We start from the raw sequence: 20900 nt of genomic DNA, 5'->3' as shown, positions 1-20900 counted from the left end.
ACGGACCAGGGTTCGTTTCCCACGCTGGTGCGGACTTTTCATGCAGGTGTGAATAGACACAAACGAACCCTGGTGTGGACCACACAACCGGACCCAGACCCACTTTTTTGAGGTGGTCTCGGTCCGCTTTCAAACGAACTCTGGTGCAGGTCTGAATACAAACCAAGGTCCATCTGAACTAACTACAGGATCCATGCTCCTTTTGGGCCTATAGAGCCACTGTAACCTAACCGTCTTTGGTTCATACCTGATCCTCTGTCTTCTGTTTAGCCACGCTGTTGCTAGCATGTTGTGGGTCAGGACACGCAGAGCATAGCGCCTCCTTGCTGCGATCATTGGTCTTCCTGTTCCTAAATTGTAAACGGTGTTGTTAAGCTGCTTTGAAGGAGCTGCTCTTGAAACTGAAAATGATTTAGCAGCTCTAATAAGAGCACAAACACACATGTTTACCTCCATTTCCAGGTCTGTACTCTGTGTGCCGCCCTTTGTCAGTGCTGTCCAATGAGAGCACTGATCCTCACACACCTGGATGTGTTTACAGAATATAGTCCACTTGGAAAAAGTACAATCTGAATACGAACCGCACCAAACGAAAAAAATAAAGTCTGCTTTTGGTCCGGACCAAACAAGTGGACCAAAGGACTTTGCTATGGTGTTTTGCTATGACGTAGCTGACGTGGCTATCTGCGTCTGGCTAACATGCCGCCTTAAAGAAGGGTGTGGTTGGCTGTGGAAACACAAACAGGATCAGGTTTTACTGATCCAACCCGTACCAAACTGGACTGATCCGTACCGTACTGCTTGGTGGAAACAGGTGGGAACTTGTGGGAAAGTTATCTGAGGGGGGGATCAGGGGTCAGGTAATCCCTGGGACTAAATTCAGGTTAAAACACAGCTTTTAATTTTCTGAGGACACGTCAGAAACTGGACGTCAAACTTTTACCGCAGTGAACACAACAACATGTCCCCGTACCTCTACGTGAGTGTAAAGAGGAAGCATATGTGCCTCCTCTGACTGTGAGAGAAAGACAGAGAGAGGGAGGTGCTCTTCCTATATGCAAGGACGTTGTGGACAATAAAGAAAGACGTGGAGGTAAAAAAATGAAGCAGAGAGGCCGGGGGGTAAGTGGGGAGGAGAGTGGTAGAAAAGAAAATCAATAGATTCCTCTGCAGGCTCTCACTCTCTGAACAGGTAATGTATTAATGACCTTTACACTCACATTGTGGAAACTTATCAGTCTGCGGCTTATTTAGGCCGGGCTGACGGAGCAGGATCCCGAGCCATTTCATCAATACCGCCTCGACAAGGCCGTTACTCAAACCAAGACACTAGATATTAAAGCTTGATAGATCCGCAGAGAGCCGGGGGAGGGGGAGGGGAAATAAATAAAGAAAGAGGGAGAGAAGTCCCTGCTTCATATACCCCGCTCCGGCTCCTGCAGACGCATTCATAGACTGGCTCTGACCTTCGCAGCACTTAGAATATGAAGCCCAGCGTCAGTTATTGCCATTATCTTAATTTGGCCTGCAGATTGTTTATTGTAAAGGCTCGGCGTCAGAGCCCGCGCCAGCTGAATACAGATGGAGGCGTGGAGGGGAGTCAATGTCCCCGCTCAGCCCCGCTGACAGGTCACTGCGTTGGACAGGAGGCGGCACGGCGCTGCTTCCTGATAGGCTGTCAACACGCGGGGGCGGAGCTACCGGACGGTAAACTTTAATGAGTCTGCAGGGCTTTGCACACAGATGGTTTTACACCGAGAGAGCGTGTAGCACGGCAATAACACGCTCATGAGTCAGTCTTAATTTACACTGTTTGTTTCCTTTAAAGGATCATTCCACTGTTTTAAACCTGGGCTCCTGGTCTTAAAGAGGAAAACACACCAACACTCACAAGAAACAAACAGGCTGGACATTTTCTGGTCTTTAAAAGTCAAATAGTGGGGTACAGTTTTTAAAATCTACACCAGCTCACAGCAGTGAGGCAAGAAACAGGCTTTAATAAATGAAACATAACAGTTAGTAAGAAAAGATTCTTTGAGTCTGATGGTGTGAATGTGACTCTGTCAGCTCCGGGTGTTCATGTTTACAGAGTGACCCTGTAAAGTGGAGACCTTCAGCTGAACGTGTCAGAGGAGATCCAGGTTACAGCAGCTGTTTAAACACAGGTGAAGTTCTGGGGAAGTCGTCCTGGTTTAGTTTGATATATGTGTCGTAATCTCCTCCGACTTTGCCCTGTTATTACTGCCCCCTTCTGGTCTGGAGGTTTAGTGCAGTTACTTTTATTTCTCCTTCAATCATCACAGGTCTTCTTTCAGTTTATGCTGCAGCTCCATCAATGAGGTTCTAGAATGTTCATCATCAAGCACAGAGAGCTTTCTGTCTTTGTGATGTCACTACATTCCGGAACACTTTGCCTTTGCGGTTTGAATCCGTTGTGTCTCCAGAGCTCATCTCTTTCCTGTTGTTGATTCAGTGAATCCAATAAAACACGATCAAAACCAGCACAGACTGAATCCCCTCCATGCTAACTATCCTCATCTTCTCTTTCTTACTGCCCTCTGCTGGTGTGGTGGAGTAGTGCAGCAACTTTTATTTCTCCTCAATAAAAGGACTACAGACACAACAGAGCCATCTTGCTCCTGAAACAGTAGTTCCTGGTACTTCTCTTCAAAAAGCACTATAGGTTAGAGCAGTGGTTCAACCTGTGGGCTGCAGCCCCCTGGTGGACTACAAAGCTATTGCAACTCAGCCACCAAATCATTTCCAAAACAGTAAAATTTTGTTTTTCTGTGCTTACGTTATTCAGAGCCCAGAATATTCGAAGAGTTAGAAACAGACGGTTCTGACATGGCATCATCAGGTTTTTATACTTGATGTTGTTGCTCAGATGCTACGTAAACCGTGTCAGACTCTGGTTCTGATCTAGGGATGGGATCGAAAACTGGTGTCCGTTGAGAATCGATAAGAAATGTTTCAATCCATCGATATCGTTAGCCTTTGTGCTCAACCCCTGTGCCGGAGCCGCCGGGCCTTACGTCGACTAGTCTGCTGCAGCTATCTTAGCTTAGCAGTTAGCTAACATTTCCCAAGAAAACTCTGATTCAGGATTTTCAGCTTGAAGTTTTCCTGAAGAACTGACTTCATAAAGAAATGTTCATCACTTTCTCTCAGGAAATTCATATTCAGGACATTCAAAATGGTATAAATCACATTATTCATCAAAATAACAAAATAGCACAAGCTTGATGCTAACATATATGAGAAACTGCATTGATATGCTAGCAGTTAGCATAACTTCAGCTTCAGAATAGAATTTCAGCTTTCATCACAGAAACATATCACATCAACTCTTTGTAAAAAATACTGAGAATTTCAAATGTGAAAAGCTAACAGGCTAATGAAAGGCTCAAGGCTGACTTCATAACTACGGAAAGGTTCCAAACAACTTAAACTATTGCTGTAACCACTTTGAGACACTAGATGGCCTACTTGAATTATTAATATATTACAACACAGAACATCAACGTCACATTGTGTGAAATTTTGACCTGTTTCTGTTTAATTATGCCCAGAAATATCCAGACTCAGGGACCAATTACATTTTATTCACTTACAGTATACACTCAATTAAATGTTGTTGACAAAGAAAACCTGTAAAGCTACTTTTTGTACCAAGAAAATTCACAACAGGAATCAATAAGGGCATCGGTATTGACAAAATCTTATCAATCCCCTATTCTGACCCGGTCTCTGTTCCTCACCTGGTGCCGCAGCTGTTTGATGGAGTGCTGCAGGGTCAGGATGTGGTTAAACAGTGGACTCTGCAGGGTCTCCCTCAGGTTCCCCATGGTCTCGCTGTGGGTCCACTCCTCCCTCTGGACCAGTTTGGCCTGCAGACGCTCCAGAGCTCCCAGAACCTGCTGACGCTCCGCTGCAGACACTGAGGACGGAGAGCAGACGCCGTGAGACGGACGCCGCTAAACGTTGTTACAACAAAGTATTAAAGTGACGACCAGGTGAGAGGGTTTACCTGTCGGGACATTTTCAAACATCGTCGCCGTCCTTCGCGTTCACGTTATTCTGGATCAATCTGAAAACAAAAGAGGAGACAGCCCCGCTGCTTAACCGTACATTTATCATTCACAGAGGGAAACATCGAAGATAAGATGAATTCAGACAAATTCAGGACAGACAAGCGTTTGGACAAGGTGGGTTAAGAAAAAAATAAAAATTTCATGCTGTAGAGACTACCAAATCAGGTTTTACTTGATTCAACATTAACTCACTGAGATTTATACTACTCTAAAAATACTCTACCCAACGTTGAAGGCAAGGCAAGGCAAGTTTATTTCTATAGCACATTTCAGCAATGCAATTCAAAGTGCTTTACAGGCAGAACAAATTATTGAAAACAATTAAAATTCAATTAAAAATTAGATTAATTAAAAAGATACAATAAAACAACAACAAAAAACAAACAAACAAACAAAAGATTAAAACAGATTTTAAAACAGATTTTAAGATAAAAACAGATTTTAAGATAAAAACAGATTTTAAGATAAAATTTGCAGTGCAAAATTAAAGACAAGATATTAAACTTATATTAAAATGATTTGTTAAAATGCTCTAATAAAGGCAGCTGTAAAAAGGTGAGTCTTCAACCTGGATTTAAATGAGCTAAGAGTTTCAGCAGACTTGATATTTTCTGGCAGCTTGTTCCAGATATTTGGAGCATAGAAGCTGAATGCTGCCTCTCCATGTTTAGTTCTGACTCTGGGGACTGAAAGCAGACCTGATCCAGAAGACCTAAGTGGTCTCGGTGGTTCATACGGGATCAAAAGATCATTGATGTATTTTGGCCCTAGTCCATTCAGAGCTTTGTAAAGCAACAGGAGTGTTTTAAACTCTATCCTCTTACAAACAGGAAGCTGCAAGTTAAAGGCATATGAGCAAAACTCGTCAGTTTGATAACTTAAAAAAAACAACCTAAAATAAATTCCCCTGATAGAGAAATGATCTAAAAACACATTTTTGAACCAGGTTGTAAACGTGTATAATTCTGCTGTAAATATTGGCTTTTTGAATGGGTGTGTATGTGGTTTTCTGCTGTTTCTGCACACAGCCTCCAGTGGACACTCAGGGAACTGCAGTTTAAAAATTTTGGTTTCAGACGTATAAACCAGCTTTAATTACTTTCACTACTACTTCTAAAAACTTTGAATCTTTTCCTCTTAAAGCTAAATTTGGTGTAAACAGCACAGACAGATCTGTTATTTTGCGCATTTTACATTTTTAAAGTCAAAAATAGTAAGAAAAACAGCATCGTGTCACCTGCCCACTCCTCGCTGATCACACCTCAGTCTCAGCTCACCTGTCCGTGCTCACCTGCTGAGCTAATGACACCTTAAAGTGAGGACTTACCATCCACCTCTGACTCAGCTCTGTCCCTGCTGCCTGTGGGCTCCTCACTCTGTGTCTCAGGTGAGACAGAGCTACCTGACTGTTAGCTCAGCACATATTAGCCAGGTGTGTTTACTCAGAGAGCAGAGAGCAGGTAACACCTTATCAGCTCAAACTGGAGGGAAAACAAACAGCACAACATTCCTCTAAGTGTAATTCAAACACACACACACAGACACCGAGCTGAAGCTCTCACCTACACCCTGAAATCTGGGGTTCTGAGCGCGCGGACAGCTCACCTGTGCGCTCACCTGAGACACCAGGAAGTGAAACTGAGCAGCGGAGAGGGGAGGGGATGAAACCAAATGTTGAAACTCATCATATCTAACACATGATCCGGATTTTATAAACTGGATCTTTAGCTGTGACGGGTTAAAATCTGAGGACAGAGCTGCAGCAGGTGAAACCCGCAACAGGTGCATCAAACTGAGACAGACGCGTGAAAACAGCCTTCAAACGAGGTGTGACGACTTCAAACGCGCCTGATTAAATAAGTGACGACATTTTATTATGTCGTTATGGTGTTTTTTAGGAGGAAAACCTCGGTAAACAACATAAAAACTGTCCCATCATCATCAGATCAACTTCTCGGAAACTCAGCTAACAGCGGGCTATCCGCTAACACACCAACTCAGATCATAAAACAAGCTCCAGACGTCCTCAGTTTGCTCCCTGCTCAGAGGGCAGACAGTCAGAGGATGTCTCTGTCAGCCAGTGGTAAATATATTAACAACAGATCAGTTTAAAAAGGTGTAAAAGTGGAGTAAAACTCACATGAACTGGATCCAGTTTGGCACTAGTGTCGCTTTAATGGTGCGTTTAAGGGATGTCGGAAATGAGGAAGCCAGAGAAATTCAGTCAGAGGAGGGCAATGTGAGTTCTATGAAACACAAAACACTAAATACAGTGTGGACATATTTTTTATACATTACTTCATCAAAAAAATGTCAAAAATTAAAAATATGCACATACATTTACAAAAAGATTAAGTTTTTAAAGCTTTTAAACAAATTTATTTTATTTGAATAATTAAAGTTAGGGACTTTGTTTAACTCCTCAGACTGAGTGCCATAAAAGTTTTGCTCTAAAGGCAAATTTAAAGGGTATAGATACACTGCACACAACATAAACAAAAAAAGTTCCCCACTGATGTTTTTGGAAAAAGTATCTTGAGATAACATTTTTTGTGATTTCCTTCAAGGGTTTGTAAGCAGCAACCTCTTGTCTTTAACTATGGAGCCAATGCAATATTGTTACAACATGCAGTTCCTTTAGTGGCCACTTGAGGCTGGCTGCAGAAACACCAAAAACTACATTCACACCCATTCAAAAATAACAAAAATAAAACAGTCTTTCCATTACTGTCCTCAGTTTAACAAAAACCATTCAAAAGCAGAAATAATTATATGAATTTACAAACTATACATTTTAAATGCTCTTTGATGATTGAATTTTACTTAATGACAGGAAGTGAAGTGGGCATGTTTAATTTGTCAGGTTGAGATTTTTATTTATTTATTTATTTATTTATTTATTTTTTTCAGTGTTGGGGCCAAGCTCTCTTTTGCCGATTTTTTTTCTTCTTTTAACCCATTTTTTTTTTTTAATGTAATTTATAAGATTTATATCCTCCAAAAATAAAAAAAAAAATAAAAAAAATTTTGGCACTCTTCACATAACAACCAACCAGCCACCTGTGATGTATAGCATATGGAAACAAGATTTAAATTCCCCCCCCCCACCCCCCCCCCCCCCCCCCCCCAGTCTTGTGTTATTTATACGTTTTAACTGTTTACTTTCTTTGGTTTGTGTTTATATTAATCATTGTTATCATTTTTTTTGTCCTTTTTACTGGTCGACTTTATAATTTTACTAAACTTAACAGTATTCATCTATTTAAACCTTTGAGTATTACTGTATTTAAAGGTGCTATGTGATTAAAGTCATTATAAAATTTATTGTTATTGTTATTTGTTCAGTTAGATGAAGATGATTTATTAGTGATGTCTTGGCAAAGTAAAATAAAGTGTTAAATTCTATTTATTTTGAAATGTGCTAATGCTTTATGTGTTACGTTGTAATAAGCACAATAAATTTACATTCAACCCTTACAGTGAGCGCTCTGTCTCACTGTATTGTTGTGAACGTGCGTCCCTGAACGCATCACCGGTCACGTGACGCACTCAGACATGGCGTCCTCCTGGAGACGGTTGGTGTGTTTACGCTCCGGGATCTGGACTCTCTTATTCTACTGTGTTTACTTGGACTTCAGGCTCGTTCTGACGGAGGAGCTGGAAACCTGCGACAATCTACGGCTCGGACAATATCCTTTAATCCAGATTTAATCCCGTTAATCAGGTTAAACAGAGGAGAAGGGACCGGAAGGGGCTGCTAGCGTTAGCCACAGCTAGCATCGATGTATAATAACATCGTAACAAACAGTTTTAGCTTGAAATCACGTTTAAAAGCTGAGTATCTGATATTAGAGGTTGCTTAGTGATAGATCAGTTGTTTAGGGCAGAAAATGAGGAGCTGGATGTGGAGATTTACTGATAAAGATGTGTTTTTGTTGTATTAAGATTATTATAACGCTTCTTTTTTGACCGGAAGTGGATTTTGCTGCTTGAAGAAACAAATATTTCACGGTATTTCATAATATTGTCCAGATGTAATGGTATGTAACGGTTCATAAATAGATATAAATTGCACAGAGTATTTATGAAAGCATCCTGTACTCACAGATCTACAGCACAAAATTACATCCAGTCACTTAAAATGAATAAACACAGTTGATGTCGTGACATAATCATAGTTTGAAAACCCATGATATAAGTTTTTACTTCAAACTGTCCTCTACCTTAATACAGTCTCTTCCTCACTCTGGGATCCAGTTGTGGACTGTGTATTAGACATATTATGGTATCAAGACTAACCCTGCTATTCCCACATTTTTAAATTTTTAATTAACTTTGAGGAAAAAAAGGTGTTATTGTTAATTTAAAGCTCCTGTTAAAGTGGACATATCATGCTGATCCCTGATTTAATACTTACATATATTATAATACATTTGAAAACAAGACCTTTCACCCCCTGAATTACCAAAAAATGAGATATTGTATTTTTTCTGATATCCTAGAACGAGATTTGATGCCTCTGAAAATAGGTAATTGACATTTGGCCGTGAGATCCCGACACGAGGATCCTTTCTTTTTATTGGAGTAATCTGATAAAGCAGCTCCTCCTCTGTGATGTCAGTTAGAGCGCGGTCACACTGGCCATCCAAACCGTGCCGTACCTAAGCACGATTGCCCCCCTGCAGCCGAAGCCCACCTCTTCGAAGCGTGCCGAAGCACGGAAGGGAATCGTGCTTGAGCACGGCACAGTTGCGGTCACACTGGCCTTTCCAAACGTGCTTTAGGGCTGAAGCGTGCTCAGGCACGGCACGATTGGGCAGTGTGACCGCGTCCTTAGTCACACAACCGCCACAACCGCCATCGAGGGATACACCCACCAAGAGCCGTGAATAAATAAAGCTCCCTACCGGCTCTGGTTGACTTAACTGAGTGCTGGATGCAGGGACTCTGCTCTGCTGAGCAGCTCGGCTTTACATGGTGAAGTAGCAGTTAAAACACTGTAGTTTTAGCAGATGTTGAAATACTTGTGAGACTGTGATTTTTGCATGCTTGTTCAACAGACTGCAGTGTTTCTAGCTCCACCTTCTGGGGTGAGATCTGTACGTCTGGTACCCCAAAGGAAGGAAACCAAAAAGTGGGATGGTACGTAATTACGGATTCGTAATTTGGGGACCTGTACCAGTTTTAGTCAAAAGAAACGCCACAAAATGCACGCTGTACCGAGACAAACTGAAACGCTGGGTGGAAACAGGGAGTTTGAAACGACTTAACTTAGTGAGACATATGGTGGAACAGGATAAGGTTTTCCTCACTTCCTCATGCATATTAAGGTCAGCAAAAAGATGAGGTGTCACTTTGTCCACAGGGGGGCGCCAAATTTCACACAAAGTCAAAGTTACTGACAGGAGCTTTAATCCTTCAAAACCCATCAGCAAGCCAGCGCTCCTTTATTCCAAGCGCTCTTTAAACTGTGACGGTGATGTCTGGGTAATTACGGTACTCAACCACGGTCCATTCACAGGCACTAATCAATGCAAGCTGTTCTTATTACCGTAACTCTTCAACTATTTGGGCAAGAAAAAAATTCAAACAGTTCCTGGATGAAGAGAAGATGAGCTTTCAGTAGGGATGCACCAATATGAAGATTCTGGCCGATACTGATATCTGATATCAACGTTGTTGTTATGGCCGGTAACCGATATGTATTGATATTGATATCAGTTTTAAAAAAAAACCTTTTAAGATGATGTGTTGAGGTAGTTCAGAGAGAAAGAGCGGCGCAATCGTGAGAAAAGACGACCATGGAGAGGATCAAAGGATGGAGCGCCCAAGATAAACGCGGTCAAAAAAAGTACGTTTTGTCTGTTTTTTGGATGAAAAACAGAAAGAGAGACATAAAAGAAGAGAGTCCACTCTTCTTGGGTAGTTTTGGTGTTTACACTGTCACAGAAAACAAGATTATTTGGGTCTTGAAAGATCGTTCAAGATGCTCTGAAAAAGTCGGCAGCTAATGAGTAAATATTGGCTGATACAGTGGGGGAAATACGTAATGAACACGTCAACTTTTTTTCTCATCACATTTATTTCCAAAGATGCAATTCATGCAAATTTCTCCCAGACATTGGTATTAACTCAACTAATCCACACATGAAAAGAAATCACAACGTTCAGGTCCATAAATAATGATTATGGTGAATTAAGTACGATAACACAGGAAAAAAGTATTGAGCACGGACAGCCCAAAAGTTCAGTTTTGGTCTCATCTGACCAGACAACATTCTCCCAGTATTCTACAGGCTTGTCAAGATGCTGTTTAGCAAACTTTAAACCAGCTTCAACACGCCTTTTCTTGAGGAATGGAGTCTTGCGGGCTGAGCGTCCATGGTGGTGGAGTGCATTGCCTGCTGTTTTCTCTGTAACAATTGTACCTGCTGCCTCCAAGTCTTTCTGGAGCACTTTCAGGGTGGTCCTTGGCTGGTTGAGTCCTCTTCTGACTATCTTTCTGACTCTCTGGTCAGAAATCTTCAAGGAGCTCCTGTGCGTGGCCTGTTGATGGTAAGGTGGTGCTTCTTCCACTTGTGAATAATGGCCCCAACGGTGCTGACTGGAATATTCAGGTGCTTTGATATAAGTCTGTAACCAGTTCCATTCTGATGCTGAGCAACAATCAGGTTGTGGTGTTTGTGTTTGCTCTGTGATCTCCTGGTTTTACATCCTTCACTCTCCTCACGTATCTGTGTAAAGACCCAAAGATAGATGAAGCCACGCAGGAGCCCGAGAACTGCAAGGACATGACGGCCTGGGGTGAGTGTGTGTGGACTCACGTCTTCACTCCACCAAGAGCTTCACATGGGAAAATGAAACAATTATCAGAAATAAGAAAAATATCAACAACCCAAGAAGAAAAGACAACAGAAATATGAAAAATCTGTAAATAAAAATGTTAAAATCGTAAAAAAGATGAAATCAGGCGAGGTTTCAGACGAGATGTAAAAAACAAACCTTTAAAAAAACAAACTGAAAACATGCATCAGATCCTTTTTTCATATCTGACTGTAAGGCTTTGGATGGCTCTAATAGTCCACCTGTGTGTGTGTGTGTGTGTGTGTGTGTGTGTGTGTGTGTGTGTGTGTGTGTGTGTGTGTGTGTGTGTGTGTTTGCAGTGGAGTGCCTCCCAGCTCCGAACATCAGCTGTCGGCTCTCTAACGGGACAGAGTTCAGGTTCAGCGGTGAGGAGGTGGGCTTCAACAAAACCATCCCCTGCAGGAACGTGTGAGTGCTCCCACACACACACACACACACACACACACACACACACACACGCACACACACAGATTCCTCCTCCTGTGCAGACGATAAACTCTCGCCGCGGGTTGAATTTTCAGTTTTTTGTGATTTTATCCTGAAGACTTCTCAAACATTTGGAAACAAAAACCCGTTTGTGTCGGTTTATTTTTATTCTGATGTGATGAAATAAAAATCGAGGAAATGTTTCAATCGCCTCGTTTTTCTAAACTGATCTTTTACTTCCTCTCAGGAGCGGATATTCTTATAAAGTGGCCGTGGCGCTGTCTCTGTTTCTGGGCTGGCTCGGAGCCGACCGCTTCTACCTGGGATACCCTGCTCTAGGTACACACACACACACACACACACACACACACACAGACTCTTAAAGTCACAAAACACAAGTTTTAGGTTAAGTTTTTACCAGGGGTCAGCAACCCTTACTTTCAAAGGAGCCGTTTTTCCTCAGCTCAGCTGGATTAAAGTCATTCAGGAGACACAGAATCTACTTTATCTACACATTGAAGACTATGTAGTGTATAAAATGCTTTACAGAGTTAAAATCTAGTGAATAATTTTCTAAACGAGAAGTGTTTTGTGTTAATAAAATTCTACATGTGATTTTTTAGTTTGTTTTTTTTTTTAAATTAATTTGCAATTTTTTTTTCAAAAAAAAAAAAAAAATTGGTGACGTCAAACTTTCATAAATTTGCAAAATACATGAAATTTAAATAAATTGCAAAAAATCCCCAAGTTTAGAAACTTCAAGTTTGCAACATCTTTTCTTCAAAAACAAAATGAAAAAATTGGCAAAAAGTTTCTAAAGTTTTTGAAAGAAGTTTCAAAAATGTCACAAATGCAAAAGATAAAAATTGTCATTAAAAAATGTTACTAATTTTTTCAAAAAATTTCAAAAATATTGTTTCATTTTCAAATAAATTGAATTTAATTAATTTGAAAAGAATTGCAAAAAATCAGAATATTTATTTGCAAAAATTTTAGAAATCTACTAAATCTTTAAAATATTCTGATTTTTTTTCTAAATTTGAAAAATATCAAAATATTAAAATCCCCCCAAAATTCCAAAATTCCCCCAAAATTGTAAAACTCAAAAAATTGAAATGAAATGTTTGTTTTCTGGGCCACGAGGAAGAGAAAGGGAGAAAGGGATTGGACCAAGAACAGAACCCTGGGGAACTCCACAGGTCAGCAAACCGGCACAGTGTTCTATGGAGCTATGAGAGCCGTTAAATATTTACTGAAGAGAATCGTTGATTTGGTGATTTTGAGGCGCCTGGGGGACCCGAGGAGGTCGAACAGCTCGTGTTAACGTGTCTCCTCCTGCTCCTGAAGTCTGGATGGAAACAGGCGGCGTTTCTCTTTAACTGCGTCCATATTTTGATGTTTTTCAGCCTGAATTCAAATTGAATTCGTGGACTCTTTGTTCGCCGCTGATCTTCGAACAATGAAGCGTAATAACCCGAAGCATAACAGTTACGATTAACACAACAAGAGTGAGTTATTATCAGCAGCCTGAGCCGCTCTCATCCTTCTTTTAATGAGACACCTGCAGGAACACAAAGGCTGCGAGCGAGCGCGTGTGTGAGTGTGTGTGTGAGTGTGTGTGTGTGTGTGTGAGGACAGCTGCACTCACAAACACCTGGCCTCATTTGGCACAGGTTGGTCCGAGCTGAGCCAAACTCAAACAGAAGCCAAGTCAGATTTTATCCCCAAAAATTCACTTCACAGACGTTTGTTAAAAAGCTCCAACAGTCACACAAACTCAGATCTAAACGTGAAGTCTCACCAGCGCCTCCGACAGGCCACAGAGAGCACTGCCATTCGAGCTAAGCTGTGTCTTCTCCAGAACGAAGGGTCACATCTAAATCTGATTCTCCGTCTGCAGAGAAGATCCTGGTCTGTCTAAACCAATGGTCTTCAACCTGTGGCTCTTTGTAGCTTCAAAAAATATGATGGAAATAAAGAATTTTTATCTTTCTTCCAGAGGGTATTGATGATTAAAGACACTGACACTAAATAAAATCCTGCGTTAACATTTAGTTGAACTAAATCTTCATCCCATCTGTCAATAAAGCCTGCCACCGCTCTACTTCACCTCCTACAACATCAACAGCCCACCAACTTTCCATGCACCTGTGGCTAACCTCAAGTTTTACAGCCCTGGGAAGATAACTACATCTACAAAAAGACTAATCTGGAAGAATATACAGATTTTAATTCTGTGTGGATGGATTCATTTAACTGACAACGTGCTGGATTAATATACAGGATTAATATGTGGTGAGACATTAGCAAACAACAAAGAATAACGAGTTGTACAATTTATGTTATCTAATTAAAGTATTATTTCAAAAATTAAGAAAATTAATTAGTTTTTCAAAAAAATGTTTTTGGAATTTTACATTTATTTTAATTTTTGCATTTTTTAATTTTGCCACTTTTTAAAATAAAAAAAATATACATTCAATTTAAATAATATTTTATTTTATATTTTTGATATTTGCAATTTTTTTAAAAATAAAAAAACAAGACATTACATAAAAAATCTTGTGTAGATTATTATTTACTAGAATTCACTATTCATATTATTTATTCACTTTATTATCTTAATTGTGAAGATTCTGTTCATGCTGTGGCGCTGGAATGACTTCAATCCAGGTGAGCTGAAGGACAAAGGCTCTGATGGCATTAAAGGTTGCAGACCCCTGCTCTAAACACAAACACTCGTTGGTTTGAGACGATGGAGGAGTGGCTGAAATCAGGAAACTAATGTCGTGACCATTTGAACTTCCTCTCTTTGTGTCTCAGGACTGTTGAAGTTCTGTACGGTTGGTTTCTGTGGAATCGGCACCTTGATCGACTTCATCCTGATCGCCATGCAGGTGAGTCACAAACAGACAGGTACAGAAATCTCCCTTTCACACATCCTGTTTGAGACGGCCATGTGGAGCTTCAAACCAACTGTAGTTTGATTTAAAATCACTCAGAGAGTTCCGGAATGTAGTGACATCACAAAGACAGAAAGCTCTCTGTGCTTGATGATGAACATTCTAGAACCTCATTGATGGAGCTGCAGCATAGAGAAGCATAAAAAAAGGCTCAGGACTTTCACATCACTTCTTAAAGAGACAGGAGCCAGAGCAGAGACTGGAGGAGGAGAGGAGACTTTAAAGGTAGAGTCACTTATTAAACGGCTCCATCAAAATAAAAAGTCAACCTTTCCTGGAATAATCCTGCTCAATCGTCTCCTCTGAGCCTCTACACATGTTTGTCAGTGTCTGTGTCTGCCTCAACCCCCTCCTCTGCCTGGGTGTTGGTGTTTTGGTTGTATCAGGACGTTTCTGGGCAGAGAGTAAGCGTGATTACCTCAGCCAATCACAGAGCACCCAGTGCGCAAGTGACTTTGTGTGTTGATTAGTGAGTGGAAGCTAATCAGAGTAGCTATGATAGCGGACGTAGCACGGAGGAAGAAAAATAACCAAAGGGAAACAAAACTCCAAACAGATAAAGGTTTTTGCTAAATGAGGGTGAAGCTTGGGAGCGACGCGAGTTAGCGCTCTGCTAACCAGGCATGTGTCCCAACCCAAACCCATCTGCTGAGCTGACCCTGATCAGACTGATCCTGAAACACTGAGTCAGACTCTCAGGTCATGTCACCTGAGACGAAGCTCTCCTCGCCTCCCAGAGGATCCTTCCAGCCGCACGCGGCCGAGTGGCCTCATATTTTAGACGCTAACCGCCGCGTCAGTCCTGATGAATAAACAGGCGTCGGCCTTCTGATTATTATTTACGCCCGTCCACTGAACGGCGCCGAGCCTCCGTGAGGCCGAGGGATGAATGATGCTTCCAGAAGCTTCTAATGGACTCTGAGAGGACGGGGACAGACGGATGGAGCGAGGGAAGCAGGAGGTGAAGGGACGAATCACTCCTCTCTGTTCAGCCGTTTTAGATAATTGAGGAAGGAGATCCATCACAGGGAGGAGGAGGAGGAGGAGGAGACGCGAGCGCTTTGAACAGGGTGTTAGCAGGAAGCTTTCAGGAAGTTAAACTGACGTTATTTCATCTTTAATCAGTGTTTTTCCTCCTTTTCAGCGCGCTGACCTCTGAGTAACCTGTGAGTTTCTCTAAAGTCAAGAAAAAACTTTCTGAATCAAACTTTATTTTTAAAAAGGAGCAGAAGAAAACACGTTCAAACTTCCTGAAACATAAGTAAAAACAGACGAGTCCTTACGGAAAGAAATGCGGAGCAGGAAAGTGTCTGATTCAGAAACTAGAGAAGAAATGAGCGCAGAGGATCCAGATCTCTGAAAGTCCAGATCAGATCAACGCTTTTCTGTCTCCTCCCACAGATCGTGGGCCCTGCTGACGGATCGAACTACATCGTGGATTATTACGGCGCCCGGCTGACCCGTCTGTCCATCACCAACGAGACGTACAGGAAGCCTCACCTGTCTCTGTGAGCGTCTGTGAGCGCGTCACCAACGCAGAGAGACGGTGAGTTCAGCATCAAAACGTTTATCGTTTTTATACGTCTGTCGTCTTTCTACAGATAACAAGAGAGTAAGAAATAACTGGAAAAGGTGAAACATTTCATCCCTGAACCTGAGCATCAGAGCGCTGCTCCTGAATCCAGACACGAGTGTCAGACAAAGTCAAAGTGAAACCTCGGAGCCGAAGGTCTGAGCATCCTCTGCTCAGACACAAAGTTAAATATCAGAGTTTAAAGTCAACAGCAGAAAATCTCACAGGGCCTCGTGTTTGGATCCAAGTTCAGGAGAAACTTTTATTTAATCTATGACTGAAAGCAAACTTTGAGCAGCAGAACGTGAATCTACAGGTTTCTAGTTTCACTCTGATGAATTTGTTCTTTATTTACATGATGCAGACTTTTCCCATCAAACTTTAGAGAAAATAATTTCATCTCAAAGCTTCAGCTAAGACTCTTTACGTCTTTAAAGATCGTTTAAAGCTGCACGTGTTCAACTTTGGACCTGAGGGTGACTTTCTTTTTTTTTTTAACAAGATGATTCCACCACAACTGTACAGTTTCATCGATAGAAAAAATAACTTTTTGCTTTTGATCTAAAGTTTCTGTAGGAAGGAAAGAAAGAGAGAGAATAAAGAGAAATAGAGACAGAAAGGAAGACAGAAGAAAATGACTCGAGTAATAAAAAGGAAGAAAGGAAATGATGTAAAGAAAGAGAATAAAGAGAAAGGAAGGACGATATCAAAGAAAAAAAGGAAATAATAAGAGTTAGGAAAGAAAAAAAGAGAAAATATAATCGAAAGGAAAAAAAAAGCCAAAAGAAAATGAGTAGAGTAGGAAATAAAAAAGATTAAGAAAGAAAGGAAGAAAAAGAGGGGAAGGAAAAACAATAAAAAATAGAAAAAAAAGATGCAAAACAAACAACCTGAAAACAAATGAAAAGAAAAAGGAGGAAATAAAAATGTAAAGAATTGAAGAAAGAGAAGAAAAGACGGATGAAAAAAAACAAACAAAGAGAAAATAAAAAAGGGAATAAAGAGAAGAAATGAGAAGAGTAATAAATGAATTCAAGACAGTAACAAAAAGAGAAGAGAGAAAGAAGAAAAAGGAAAAAGAAAATGAGTAGGATAAGAAATAAAGAAGAGTGTAAGAAAAAGAAGGGAAGAAAAAAAATAACTTAAAAAAAACAAATGAAAAAAAAAGGAAGAAAAAAAAAGATAATTAAAGAAAAAACAGAAAAAAACACAGAAATCTGTGACATCACTGATTGGTGATTATCATAAACTAACACCAGCCAATCAGAAACGTCCTGCTCTTGGAGGAACATTCCGGAATGTTCGCTCCCAGTTCTGAGGTCACAATAGTTTGATGTTTCTTAAAGAGACAGTAGTAAAAATGTTTAAGGAGGGGGCATCGAGCTGTCACTCAAAGAGGCCACGCCCCCTTATCCTCAGTTTGTGAAAACAGGTGAGATGTTTATAAATTCAGCTGTTTGATTTTTGGAGGAACGCCAACGAATGAAACAGACTTGGTAAAAACACGATAAAACTGTCAGTTCGCTTTCCTGTGTGGAAGTACGACTGTTTTCATGTTTGACTTTAAGTTTTATGTTTTCCTGTTTTTTCTCCAGGTCATTGAAGTGAACACTGAGGACGGCGTGCAGGAGGACAAACACTCTGACATCACTTCCTTCATCCACGCTGGGTTTTGTACAGAAACAAATATCAAACAGTTCAGAGAACAAACGTCACCTTAAAGGAGCTGATCAGGCGCCTTTAAAGGGCCAGTCCGCCTCATCCTGCATGTGTTCAACCTGTGAACAGCTGATCGTTCTCACAGTCACTTTACTCCTGATGTAAACATGTTGATGTAAACATGTCGTCACTTTAAGTCTGATTTCTACCGTCACTTCCTGTCAGCGCCTCCTTTTATTTATTCAGACTTGTTGTAAATTATTGAGTCGTTTGCTGCTGTTTTGAGGTCTGACTTTGTAAATAAAGTTTTTTTTTTTTGTGAGTTGACTCAGATTTAGTCACATGTTCGTGACGCCAAGTGTCGTCACATGGAAAGACGGTGGATCATACGACAGAGACGACTACAGGAAGCTGATTTTATTTCCTAATTTTCACATGAAGAGGAGAAAACTCCTTAAAGCCTGAACAGCTTCTGTTTAATTATCATCCACACACACACACACACACACACACACACACACACACACACACCACATACTGTGAGTGAGTGTGTGTGTGTGTTTTTATTTCCATGTCGAGTTAGCAGCCATGTGGCTTTCATCAAAATTCAATTATCATACTGTGCCATGCTTCACAGGGCACACACACACACACACACACACACACACACACACACACACACATTCACACACACACACACACACACACTCTTCAGGTTCAGGTTGTGGAGATGCTGAAACAGGGAGTGTCTTAATAGTTTCAGTATGGTTCCTCTCAGTGTATCCTGTGTGTGTGTGTGTGTGTGTGTGTGTGTGTGTGTGTGGCTTGTAGTAGATTTAAGGAACAGTGTAGCTCATGAAGTTCGTCTTGTTTGACGTTAAAGTCCAGTAAAGCTCAGAGGGAGACTGACTCAGTGCTGCAGACGGACTCTAGTGGACACTCGGGGAACTGCAGCTCACTGTGGGGCAGACGGACTCTAGTGGACACTCAGGGAACTGCAGCTCACTGTGGGGCAGACGGACTCTAGTGGACACTCGGGGAACTGCAGCTCACTGTGGGGCAGACGGACTCTAGTGGACACTCGGGGAACTGCAGCTCACTGTGGGGCAGACGGACTCTAGTGGACACTCGGGGAACTGCAGCTCACTGTGTGGGGACAGACAGACTCTAGTGGACACTCTGGGAACTGCAGCTCACTGTGGGGACAGACAGACTCTAGTGGACACTCGGGGAACTGCAGCTCACTGTGGGGACAGACAGACTCTAGTGGACACTCAGGGAACTGCAGCTCAATGTGGGGACAGACTGACTCTAGTGGACACTCGGGGAACTGCAGCTCACTGTGGGGACAGACAGACTCTAGTGGACACTCAGGGAACTGCAGCTCACTGTGGGAACAGACTCACTCTGAGGGTTTAATGTTTTTAATCTGTCGTGTTTTTCTCGTTGCTGCTTCTTTTGTTTAAGAGACAAAACATTTGAATAATAATCAACTCAGCCCGTACTCTGGGTGGTTGATAGGGGCTCAACACACACACACACACACATGCACACACACACACACACACACACACGCACACACACACACACACACACACACACACACACAGACACACACACACACACACACACACACACACACACACACACACACACACACACACACACACACACAGCGTCTGTATGGGAAACACAGAGGGCATGAAATTACAGTTGCGTCGGTTGGAACGGTGGAGAGGAAACTTTACCGATAAGGTGGAAGCTCCTCACAAACCTCCATTTGAAAGTGTGTGTGTGTGTGTGTGTGTGTGTGTGTAAGTGTGTCTGAATAAGTGTGCAGAATGGGGTCTACTAAAAATAAAAAATCCCCAGGCCGCGGTCTTTCTTTCCCTCTATAATCCTGTGTGTGTGTGTGTGTGTGTGTGTGTGTGTGTGTGTGTGTGTGTGTGTGTGTGTGTGTGTGTGTGTGTGTGTGTGTGTGTTAATTTGGACAGTCAGGCCTGGTGTGTCACCAGATAAGTGAGTTCAATATTCACACATGGTCTGTTGCTGGGTAGCATTTAGAGCTCAGTCTGTGTGTATGTGTGTGTGTGTGTGTGTGTGTGTGTGTGTGTGTGTGTGTGTGTGTGTGTGTGTGTGCGTGTGTGTAGAGCTTCTTTTGATGCTCAATTTATTTAATTAATATTTAAAAATATCTGTGAAACATTTTTTACAAAAGGAAAAATACAAATAATGAAAAGGAGGAAAAAAGAAGTGAAGAAGATGAAATGGAAAAAACAGGAAAGAGAAGTGGAATAAATGGAGAAAAAAAAAGAAAGAAAGAATAAAAAAGACAAGAAAGAGAGAAAGACAGAATGCAAAGAAAGAAAGAAAAAGAAAGAAAAAGAACAAAAAAGGAAGACGAAGGAATGAGTTGAGTAAGAAAAAGGAAGAAAATAATGTTAAGAAAGGAGAATGAAGAAATGAAAAAGAAATTACATAGAAAGGAAAAAAGTTCAAAAAGAAAAAGAAAGGAAAACCTGAAGGAAAAGAGAAAAAAAGACAAAGGAAATGAGCGGAGTAAGAAATTAATAAGTGAAACGTAAAGAGTGAAAAAGAAGGGGAGGAAAACACAAACAAACCTAAAACAAATGAAAAGAAAATGAAGAAATAAAATTAAGAAAGAAAGACGGACAAAGACAAAAAAGAAAGATAGAAGGAATGAAAAGTAGAGCAAAAAAGTGAATAAAAGAAAGTAATAAAAAGGGGAAGTAAAGGTAGAAAGAAGAAAAATAAAAAGAAAGAGGAAAAACTGGCAATAAAAAGGGACAGAATAAAAAATATCCTCAGTGGAAAATGAAAGAAAAAAGTAAAACCTAAGAGAGAGAATAAAAAATAGACAAATTTTAAATGAAGTAAAGAGGAAATCTGAAAAACAGGAACAGGAGGAAGAAAAGAAAATAAATCTGCTTTCACGTTTGGTTTTCTCGTTTTCTACCTTTTCTGACGCTTTCCCTCCTCACTGCAGAGAAAACAATGGATGGATGGATGGACGGATGATGGATGAATGATGGATGGATGAATGATGGACGGATGATGGATGGATGGATGATGGATCAATGATGGATGGATGATGGACGGATGATGGATGGATGGATGATGGATGGATGATGGATGATGGATGGATGATGGATGATGGATGATGGATGGATGATGGATGATGGATGATGGATAGATGATGGACGGATGATGGATGGATGGTTGATGGACGGATGATGGATGGACGGATGATGGATGGATGATGGATGATGGATGGATGGATGGATGATGGATGGATGGATG

The 20900-nt window shown here is 41.1% G+C and overlaps 2 protein-coding genes across 9 annotated transcripts in view; one reads left to right on the top strand and one right to left on the bottom strand.

The window, feature by feature from the left end:
- patj (PATJ crumbs cell polarity complex component) overlaps nt 1–6301 on the bottom strand; it is a 134177-nt gene extending 127876 nt beyond the window's left edge. For 2 of the 7 annotated variants that reach the window (XM_074667609.1, XM_074667615.1), the window contains exons 1-3: nt 6235–6301; nt 4031–4090; nt 3762–3940 (exon numbers count right to left, since the gene is read on the bottom strand). In XM_074667609.1, coding sequence (XP_074523710.1) covers nt 3762–3940; nt 4031–4052 — 201 coding nt within the window. In that variant the 5' untranslated portion in view covers nt 4053–4090; nt 6235–6301. Of the gene's footprint in view, nt 1–3761; nt 3941–4030; nt 4091–5421; nt 5576–5656; nt 5907–6087; nt 6202–6234 lie in introns of those variants that run through there. The other 5 variants (XM_074667610.1, XM_074667613.1, XM_074667612.1 and 2 more) reach the window with 5 other exon arrangements.
- A 1295-nt stretch (nt 6302–7596) lies between these two features.
- On the top strand, nt 7597–17880 carry tm2d1 (TM2 domain containing 1). Of its 2 annotated transcripts, none has more exons than XM_074668564.1 (7): nt 7597–7788; nt 10830–10898; nt 11258–11366; nt 11632–11723; nt 14208–14281; nt 15749–15893; nt 17516–17880. In XM_074668564.1, exons 1-6 carry the CDS (start codon nt 7650–7652, stop codon nt 15857–15859), a joined length of 594 nt encoding a protein of 197 aa, XP_074524665.1. In that variant the 5' UTR covers nt 7597–7649; the 3' UTR covers nt 15860–15893; nt 17516–17880. The 2 variants fall into 2 exon arrangements, with proteins under 2 accessions (XP_074524665.1, XP_074524664.1); XM_074668563.1 differs by having other exon boundaries at nt 7598–7783; nt 10825–10898; nt 17516–17877.
- The last annotated feature ends 3020 nt before the right edge of the window (nt 17881–20900 follow it).

Source organism: Halichoeres trimaculatus, unplaced genomic scaffold (genome assembly GCF_033239565.1).
Source record: "Halichoeres trimaculatus isolate MK-OKI-2021-1 unplaced genomic scaffold, fHalTri1.1 fHalTri1_scaffold_4, whole genome shotgun sequence".
NCBI lineage: Eukaryota > Metazoa > Chordata > Actinopteri > Labriformes > Labridae > Halichoeres > Halichoeres trimaculatus.
This window is presented reverse-complemented; position numbering and strand designations above follow the sequence as displayed.

Coding starts and splice junctions, on each gene's coding strand:
- tm2d1 (XM_074668564.1), top strand. CDS start 7,650: ATGGCGTCCTCCTGGAGACGGTTGGTGTGTTTACGCTCCGGGATCTGG. Junction 7,789..10,829: donor TCTACGGCTCGGACAATATC/CTTTAATCCAGA, acceptor TCCTCACGTATC/TGTGTAAAGACCCAAAGATA. Junction 14,282..15,748: donor TCATCCTGATCGCCATGCAG/GTGAGTCACAAA, acceptor CTCCTCCCACAG/ATCGTGGGCCCTGCTGACGG.